The 10,378-nt window shown below is 40.1% G+C and overlaps 1 protein-coding gene across 2 annotated transcripts in view; it reads left to right on the top strand.

Annotated features, from left to right (window-relative positions):
- slc43a1b (solute carrier family 43 member 1b) overlaps window positions 1-10,378 on the top strand; it is a 28,837-nt gene that overhangs the window by 12,547 nt on the left and 5,912 nt on the right. For both annotated transcript variants that reach the window (XM_023397234.2, XM_087171484.1), the window contains 6 exons: window positions 5,210-5,302; window positions 5,924-6,057; window positions 7,598-7,740; window positions 8,076-8,222; window positions 9,075-9,110; window positions 9,279-9,411. In XM_023397234.2, the coding sequence (XP_023253002.1) occupies window positions 5,210-5,302; window positions 5,924-6,057; window positions 7,598-7,740; window positions 8,076-8,222; window positions 9,075-9,110; window positions 9,279-9,411 (686 nt within the window). The remainder of the gene's footprint in view (window positions 1-5,209; window positions 5,303-5,923; window positions 6,058-7,597; window positions 7,741-8,075; window positions 8,223-9,074; window positions 9,111-9,278; window positions 9,412-10,378) is intronic.

Here is a 10,378-nt window from a genome sequence, read left to right as displayed (position 1 = left end):
TTGGCTCCATGGATTCAGACTCTGACCCGACCATCTGCTGCCTCAGCACAAATCCAGATCCATCAGACCAGGTCTTCAACTGTCCACTGTTGCTGAGTCTGTGTCCACTGCAGCCTCAGGTTTCTGGTCTTGGTGACAGGAAGTGGAACCTGACGTGGTCTTCTGCTGTTGTAGGTTGGACGTGTTGTTCACTCTGAAGCTTCTCTGCTCAGCACAGTTGTAAAGAGTGGTTATCTGAGTGACTTCCTGTCAGCTCCAACCAGTCTATCCAGTCATTGCACTGCTGCCACATGATTGGCTAACTGGATAGTTGCATGAATAGTGCTCAGTGTGTGTATATTGTAAATCTCAATGGGCTTCAGAAACATTTGACCCCTTCCCAGTGTGAGAAACCCAGATAATTATGATCCAACACTGCCGTTTCTCTCAGCTCTACAAAGCGTTTTAGTTTCTTTATTTGTAAGTTTTTCTTTTGCTATATAGGTAACGTTAGCATTAGGAGCTGTTTACTCACCAGTCTAAAAGACACATTGCAAGGGGCGTCGAGTGGCTCAGTGGGTTGAGCAGGCGCCCCATGTGTAGAGGCTACAGTCCTCACTGCAGTCACCCCCGGTGACTGCAGTGTAAAGGGTCAAAATGCTTTTGATGAAGGTTGAGGAAACAAAAAAGACCAGGTCAGAAACCAAAAAAGATAAACTCAGGTATGAAGATAAAACTGAAGCTGAGCTGGGCAGTAACACTTTAAGAAAAGCCAGGAACAGTATGAAATCTAATCTTTTTATTTAAACTTCCTCTAGACCTGTTTTAAAAACCTCTGCTATGATTCATATTCAGTTTCACATGGTTTGCACACATAAACTAGGGCTGGAATGTTCATTTTGGATTATGCCCCGCCCACCACCTGCTGTCTCCAGGTGGACAGGTGAAAGAGCAGAGAGCATCAAGATGGTGAGAGGAGGAAACATCAGAGAGACTCAGCCACATGTTTGAGCCTCAGTCAGACCCAGACTCAGATGAGGAGTCTGAGACCAGAACCAGAGACTAGCAGATGGATCAGAACTGTTAGCACAGTTAGCATCTTGTATTTGTTTATGTTGTTTGTTAGCTTGTAACTGGCAGTGGCTGACACAGTGTTAGCAGTTGTGTAATGCTAACTCTCTCTCTGTACTGACAAGGTTTCAGGTTTATTTAGCCCCGCCCCCCCGTCCCCACAAGTTGACAGGATTGGTTCCTTAGGTTTGTGAGGTATGAAACCCTGGCTCTGAATCTGTTTTTGGATCTTTCATTGGTTCACTGCAGTTCAAGGTGGAAACCCTCAGTCATGGTGTTGATGGTTATTTCACTCATCATTTGTCTTGTATTGATTTAAAACATCATATGGATGTTAACTGGATTTTCATCAGAGAGGTTTGAAAATCATGCTTTCACTGACGCTCTGACTGCATTAAAGGACAAAATGCTCTATGAAGAGTTCCTCCTCAGTGGAGTTCAGAGACTTGGAGCAGTGAAGTTGTTCTGGAGACATGAGGTGGAACAACACTTGACTCACACACTTTATGTTGTTTAATTTATTAGTCACCTGACTGTCAGTACAAGTTGTATATTTGTGTTGACATTGTGTGTCTGGTTGTGTCTGCTTTGTGAGTTGTGTACCTGTGATAATAAGCACATGTTCCTGTGTGAGTCTGTGTGTATTTTGGAAAGCAGCACATGCTGTTCTGCTTGTTCTAAATTCTGCTGCGGCCTCTCAGCCAATACAAAACCTGGGCGGCCAACACTCCCTCCCACAGCCCTGTCCCCCTGCCAACCCCATCTCTCTCTCTCCTCCTCCTCCCACTTCCTGACGTAGACTGTGTCCTGGACTTGACATTGTCATTTTGGCCATTCCTGGTGTGTGTGTGTGTGTGTGTGTGTGTGTGTGTGTGTGTGTGTGTGTATGTGTGTGTGTTTTACCTTGTTGATAAAACTACCTGACGTAAACATTGTACATTCCCAGCTAACTTAACTAGCTGCCAATACTTTTTGTGCTGTGTCAACTTTGATAAGGCAGTTTGTACTATAGTGAACTGACCAGAACTGCCAGTGTTCTGTAATCTTCATACATACAACAGACTTTAAAGGTTTAAATCTCTGATCAGAGCTCAGTAATGTCTTTATTAAACCTTTAACAAGACAAGTGTACTGAGATCCTGCTCACTGTGACAATGCTGTCTTGACCGTCTTAGTTTAGTATGATAACATCTGTTGAGCAGATTGTCGTACCTCAGACTACAGGAGCAGTAGACAGACAGAAGGATACGAGGCAGGTTTTCAGAGGTGAAGTCGAGAATAGATGGAACATCTAATGGAAAGAGATGGAACAGAGGGGAGGGCAGATAAGAATGGAAAAACAGAGGTGGAGGCAAAACTAACAACATGGAAACATGACTGAGGAGAGAGAGAGAGTCAGAGCAGAGAGTTTTGATGTTAGTTAAACCTGAAAGACAAACACACTGGTAATATTTGTATTTGGTACAATATAAATTCTACATCTGCTACTGTAAGGTTTAGATGATACTTGTGTTTATTTACTGAAATATACAGTATATCAACAGTGTTTATACAGTTAATTATTCACACATTTATGCACACAAAGTTACTATTTACATAAGTATGTTTACACAGTTGTTATTTACATATTTACAAGTTCAAATATTTACTTCTGCATCTTTTTAAAAGAGTTATGGAAACCTCTTGAATCCATCTCTATATCGTTTTCATTGTAATTACCTCAGTCTAAGTCCTTCTAGCTTCTGATTGGTTAGTTTAGCGACGCATGTGACTTAGAGACAGGTAGTTTTGTTGTTGTGAAGCTGATAAAGTGTGGAGAAAGAGTTGGAAAGACGTACTGATCTACTGTCAGTGTTTTACCTCCAGTAGATAAAGATCAGCTCTCAGTTTAGAGAATCAGTGGGAGCTCAGTGATGAGCCAAATGTGTTTTAGCCTCTTTTTAAAAAATGCCCACAGAAGAAAGCTTATATCAGTTGAAGTGTTATGAAGTGAATATTTTCACTGCTTTATCTGCCATCAAACAGCCATTTCCTTTGGAACTATATTTTCTCAAATCTTGCACTACTGTATTCCTAAGCAAAAGTGCACCAACAGCGAACTGTATTATTAGAGGTGTGCAGCAGTTGAGAAAATGTAGTTCCAAAGTAAAGGGCTGTTTGACAACAAGACAAAGTGGTTAGAAGTTATCACTTTAGGGATGGCAAAGAACAAAATATTGTGATATTTCCTGTCATATGCCATATTATTAAAAAAAACACCTGAAACATAAAATACAATAATATAATTATGTATTAATAAAAAAAAATTAAAAACCAAACAACTGGAACCTGCAACCAAAAACATTTGACATTGTGATTAAATTTGCACTACAGTACAATATCAACTAATTGTTCTGTATTGTTGTAGCCATGTCTATTGTCAAAACCAAGTTTTAAGACCTTAATTTTTTTTTTTTGTGCTCTTACATGTGACATTAGACACCAGCGAATTCTGTGGTTCCAAAACCTTTTCCATCTCATGACCCACTTGAAAATCTCAAAATTGTTGGCAGCCCACATCTGACCCCAAACAATACAAAGGCCAAATAATACCACCTCAGAGCACTGTTTGGCTGGACCGCAACAGTGGGGCCAGCCCTATAAACTGGAAAGTCCCTGACTGACTGACTGACTGACTGACTGACTGACTGACTGACGGACTGACTGACTGACTGACTGACTGACTGACTGATGATATTTCCACCACTGGTTTCCCGGCTGCTCGGGAAATGCACGGAAGAGGAGGAGCGCTTTCAATACACTGAGCCTCGCCTCCATTACAGCAAATAAACTACTTTCAGTGTCTCATGAAAGTCAGTATAACCATAACCAGTAGAGAACAGCGCAATAACTATGTAATTAATCAGAATGCCTCCATCTGTCGTAAACAGATCAGATTTGTTGTGTCCTGAACTCTGACCTTAGCTGAATGAAACAGATCCACAGACAGACTGAACAGATCAACAGAAGGTCAGGTGACCAGAGGTTTTTCTTTTTTTTGCTGATGCAATGTTTGACAGAAACAGTTTCAGTAAATGTGATTTTGCTCATTGATCTCAGCCTGAACATGGACTCAGTTCCACACCAAGAAAGTTTTTATCCACTGAACCTTGGGGTTTTTTTGTGTTCTCTTTGTTTTATTTTACAATAATGTGGCAGTAGTTCTACTTGTACAGCTACTTATGATTCTGTTTTCTTTTTTAAATTGGACAAAAATATGACATAAATAACTAGAAGATAAAACATATAACACAGGTCAAACATAACACACTAAGTTACACTAAACAAATAACATCAAATCAATCAAGCTTGACAACATAGACAAAATATTAAAGAATAACTAAATAAGAAAACAAAACAAAGGCAAAATAAGTCAAATTCTGCATCATATAATACATTTCAAAAATTATTTGAATTAAAAAAAAAAACAACAAAAAAAACCACACAACTGTTTGTGGCACCAGTTCATACTAGTTATGAACAGTTATGAACTGGGAAATACTGTAGGTGACTTTGTCGGAGCAGTGAGTTTAAACTGAGCGTGAACAGAGCCATGTGCAGTAAGCTGTGTGACTGGCAGAGCTCCAGCTGCACCTATAGTTAGAATGAGTCTGTAGAAACACACACACACACACACACACACACACACACACACACACACACACACTCCTAACCTTAACCATCTGCATGGCCAGAGAATGCTCACACACACACGCCAAGTTGTCATGACGGAAATTTGGCTGACAATTACATGAGGGCTGTGTGTGTGTGTGTGTGTGTGTGTGTGTGTGTGTGTGTGTGCGTGTGCGTGTGCGTGTGTGTGTGTGTGTGTTAATCATCTTCTTACACCCCTCAGCTGAAAAGCTTGTATACACGTACACACAGCACCACCTGCTGGTTAAGTGCATTTAAATCACTGTAATGTACATTATTTTTCTAATGACATTTATTTTAGTCTGTTTTGTGTTATTTTGTAAAAATGTCCAAAAAATATATGTTGAACTCAAAGATCATTGAACTGAAACACAGCTGATGAATATGTTTACTGTAAGTGTTTTTTCACGTTTACGGCTCACAGCCCGTGGTTCATTTATTCATCTTTAATCTTTCTCCTCTCCAGCTGCCCAACATGTTTGGGAATGTTCGATTAACCATCCTCTCCTTGATGTTCGGCTCCTACGTTTCTTCAGCCGTCACCTTCCCTGGTGTCAAGGTGCTCTCTCTCTCTAACACAATCATCACAAAATATACTTATTTAGGATTGTTGTTATTACATGATACAATGTTCAGTGACTCAGTTACAAAAGATAGTTTTCTGGAGAAAACATGTGATAGCTGAGAGCTGGAAGATTAATCCACTGTGAAAAAAGCAGCTGAAGGACTGTGAACAGTTGACAGAGTGAAAGAAGCTTTATATAATTGTATAAAGATAAATTAGAATCACTTGTGGTTATATCCCTCCTCCACTTAGAATAGTTCCAGGTTACGTCCCTGTTTATGGTGAACAAATGGTTCATTTAAATATGAACCATTTGTGTGACATTTTGTCATAATTGCTGTGTGAAGTCTTGAGTAATGGCTAAAAGGTTTTTTGTGAGATCACACTGACCTTGACCTTTGACCTTTGACAAGAAAAATCGAATCACTTCATCCTTGAATCCAAATGGACGTTTGTACCAAATTTGAAGTTCAGTCAAGGTGTTACTGAGATGTTGATGGTTTTTAAAATACTTTTTTCTTCTGTTCGACTCCACCCTCATTCTTCCCTCTCCTGAACTGTCCTAAACTTCCTCCCATCCAAACCCTCCTCTTCCTCCCTGTCTTACTACTACAGGTGATTTACGACCTTGGTGTGTCGTTCCGCATCATCATGTGGGTTTGGTCCGGTATGGCCTGCATGGTCTTCCTCAACTGCTTCCTAAACTGGCCTGCTGAGTCCTTCCCTGCACCTGAGGACATCAGATACACGTCAGTACACTGGGCATACACCAGAACTAAATGCTTGTAGAGCTGAGTGAGACAACAGAGTTGATGACAGTTACACACATCACATTAGATCCTTTGTTGATATTAGAATATTGATCAGTGTAGCTTTAAAGCCACTGTGTTGTATATTGTGACTATGAATGTAACTATGTGTTGGTATCAACAAGACCAGGTCCAAACCTGGTACAGGTCTGGACCGTGTATGTTCAATATGTGAAACTGAGGATATAATTGAAAACTGTTGTGGAACCGCTGTAAACAGCTGAGTTGCTAGGTGTTAGTACACTAATTAGCTTATTCATGATGTCATTGCATCATATCTACATTTAGTTTAGTGGTGGTTTCCGCTCTTTTCTTCTCATTTCCACTCACATATACAATATTTTAATGCAGCTGAATTCACAATAAAGCTGTTCTCATTGACATGTTTTTCTGTTGTCATGACAACTGAACAAGTTTGAAACACTGTCTGAAACGTGGTCCAACATGTTAGTCCGCAGTCACCTCCAAGCTGCCACTGAAATCCTGATTTTATAACCACGACATTGTCTGACAACATCACAAAACACATCAAAGACTGAGCTGTGATTTCAGCTGGATTTACTGTGTAATGATCACTCAGAGAGAGAGGTAGAAGATCATTCACATCAGCTGTTGGGAAGTTAATTGAATGAGCAGAATAGAGAGGTGGAAGGAAAGCCTGACCTTGCACCCGTGGAGCAGCACTGGAGACACTCTTCTCCGAGAAGTAGCTGAGGTTTGTCTGAAAAGTCATTAGATTTGTCGCTTGGTGCTGTTTGGAAAAAAAGTAAATAAAGGGTCTGAAAAGTCAGTGAATTGTAGCAACAAACGGTGGCACTGATGACAAAATAAAAACTGCACCAATTTATTTTGAAAGAGCAACGGCCAATGGGGAAACTCCAACACTTGCTGACCAATGGTGCAACTTCATCAGTCAGTCAGTCAGCGACAGACATTCAAAAAAGACCCTCTTTACCCCCCCACACACAGATCTGACTTAGGGAGTCAGAGTGATCTGAAAGATGCCATAATCACATTAATATTCTACACATAGTGACTGTAGCTACATTAGACTGAGCTCATTATGTGACCAACACACAACAACTGAAATCCATTTCTATCGTACAGAATGACTGACATACAAGTTCTTATATTGTATGTCAGTGGCACATACAGACACATATTGTACACTAGGCTTATGGCTCTTAAAACGACTGTTTGTCACAGTTGTGTCACTAACTGGATTGGACCCGTGTAAAGATGCCAGATTCCAGGGAAAAAGAGCAGATCACAGTTTACTAAAGAATTCCTTTTCCATGTTGAAAGCACCATGACTTTTGAAACTTTTGTTCAATAATCATAAATATAACACAACACACCCAGCGGATAAGTCTGTCCTTGCCCACTGTCACCATCAGGTTCAAGTTCTGAGGTTACTTTAGATGTCATTCTAAAATTTAAATTTTTTAAATTTAAAAATTTCCTTCTCTTTTCTCATTAGTAAAAAGGTGAAGCTGAGTGGAGTTGTGACAGAGGACAAGATGACTGGAGACAGGTACATCAATCAAGTGACCACAATGGAAGACACAATGGGGGCTAAGAAGTCAAACCCCGAGCAGACAGATTCCCAAAGCACTGGCCAGAGTAAGATTAACATTACATCTGTGTTGTATTTATGTTTATATATTTGTATGAAACAACAAATGTAGGTTTTTATCCTGTTTTTTCAATTTATCAGGGTGGAAAAGCCTGTGAAGCATTTAGCACTCTATGACACTGCAGTTAGCCTGGAGTCACACATGCCCCATCTCTTTGTCCATTTTTGAAATAGCTAGGAATTAGGGGCGGAGTCAGAAACCCCCAAGATGGCGACAGTGGAGCAGCTCGCTGTGAGCTTCAAAACTGCTCTTCCATCGGACCATTTTTATGTACAGTCTATGACTTTCACACACAAGCTCTTTCTCTCTCTCCTTGTTCAGGCTCAGTGCCGCTCTGTCATTCTGTGTGTTCTCCCATCTTCCTGTGGAGTCTCATCACCATGGCAATGACCCAGCTGAGGCTGATCTTTTTCATGGGTGCCATGAACAAGATGGTGGAGTTTCTGGTCACCCACGGCAAGGCCCACCGTAAGAATGATAACTTGTACAACTTCTTTTTTAAGGCTTTTAAGTTCTAAAGCTGTGACAAGAGCTCTGGGCTTGTATTCACCAAGCATCTTAAGGCTAAAAGTAACTCCTAACTTGCCGATTTAGGAGAAACTCCCAAAAATAATGGGGTGTCAACCCTAACTTTATGACTCCTCATTTTTGTGACTAAGAGTAATTTACAAAGCCACTTAGCACTAAAAGTAGCTCCAAAGTCGGAGAAGTTAGAAGTAGTGGAGAGGACTCCTAACTTACTAAGGCCAAATCACTAAGAAACTTCACAGTGTTCTGGAAACCTAACATGATGCTGAATTAATTAAAAGATATGATTCAATCATGAGGGAATAATGATCGTTGTGGAGTTTGTGAAGGATGTGCAGAAATGAAGTGTTTGGCAACTCTGCGCTACATGACAACAGAGAAAAGTTGATCTATTCACCAAACAATAAATGCTCTCTGACCCGACATCATAGGACAATACATACAATTTCTATTAGATGTTCAACAACTACAGAGAAATAAAGGAGCTTCATGGTCAGTCTACCCGCTGTGGTCGGTGCTATAGATGGAACACATGTTAAAATTATTGCACCATCACAAGACGAGGAGGTGAAAACTAAACTTTTAGTTAAAAACCTCTCTGACTTAGGAGAACTCTTAGTGGTAACATAAAATGCTTTGTGAATACAGGCCCTGGATATCAACACTGTGAAAAAAAGCTGGGTCAGAAGTGACTGAACTGACCAGTAATGTTGTGAACTACATTCAAACATTTCATTGGAATTTGTGTTAACCCATCTGTGGGAATCCCTGACCAGCTTTTCTCTCCTCCAGCCTCAGAAGAGATGAAAATGGAGGTGGAGGAACAAGGTAAGAGTCAAGGCGCTCAGTGGGTGGGCTCTTTGTGAATACTACCCACTGGGACTCCACTCATGAGTTATGGCTACGGCCCTGGCATCTATCTACCTGACACGTGTCCGTCTCTCACTCTCCATTCATTTCTATTGACTTCACTCTGTCTCTGCATGTCCTCCCCAGTTGGTTTCTACTCATCTATCTTTGGTACAATGCAGCTGCTTTGTCTATTGACTTGTCCTTTGATTGGCTACATGATGGACTGGAGAATGAAGGAGTGTGAAGAGGAAAACACAAACACACAAATAGACAAAAGGTATTAAGGGGTTCATCAGCCTCTCTTTAGGTTTGGGTAATGTGTGCTACATTCACACGTTGTTGTACAGCAGACAGCCTGACACTCACTGTAGTGGGCTTGGAAGGTTTCAACACATAGGATCTAGAAACTTAAGTGAAAGAGTTATTGGTTGCTGTCGATATATAGAGTCAGTCCAGTCTTCATGATAACCAGTCCCTCCAGGATTTCACAGACTTTTTTTGAGATTGTTGCGACTAAAATACCTGATTTTGCAGCAGCTTTTCATAAAAGTTGTGATGCATGTTGCAATGTTTTTAGATTATTTTACAGCTTTTAGAAACAAGCGATTCCTCTCCTCTGCTCTGGCTTAATCACAGGTAGAGCTGATCTTTATAAAAAGCTCATGAATTTATGAATTTTTAACGTAGAACTTTTTACATGTGTATAGTAATTTTATACCCCGCCCCACGATTTCTGCCTATCAAACAGTTAGATCAGAGTGAATGATAAATGAAAGGCTGTTTTCTGTCTTTTTATCTTTACTAATTAACCATTTAATTCACTGAGCAGCTCAGAGGCTACTGGCAGCTACCGCCATCTTTTAAGGTGGAATGTTTTCTTGAATGTTACTTGATGCGTGATTGATATTTGGAAATAAATCAATACATCTTAAATGTAAGTATGAGAACTTTGATCATTAGTTTTTGTCAGATCTTTACATAACAGACTCTTTAGTGATGATTGGATCTTCAAGCTCTTAAAATGTAGATAAATATCAACCGGATCATGTGACTGTAAATATTTAATTTCATCTGGATAATAAAAGTAGTGGAGCCTCCTTCCAGTGGCTCCGGCAGCTCTACACCTGTGGTTCCACCACAGTGTTACAGTAGTACAAAACTATTTAACCTTTTTATGTAAAACATGTTTGAATGTCTTTACACAGTCTTTAACAGTGATGTTTGTTGGTAAATGTAAGACGTTC

Source organism: Seriola lalandi, unplaced genomic scaffold (assembly GCF_002814215.2).
Source record: "Seriola lalandi dorsalis isolate HSWRI2012SDOR001 ecotype SW California unplaced genomic scaffold, Sedor1 jcf7180002055006, whole genome shotgun sequence".
NCBI lineage: Eukaryota > Metazoa > Chordata > Actinopteri > Carangiformes > Carangidae > Seriola > Seriola lalandi.
Note: the sequence above shows the minus strand (reverse complement) of the source record. Positions and strands in the feature narration are given on the sequence as shown.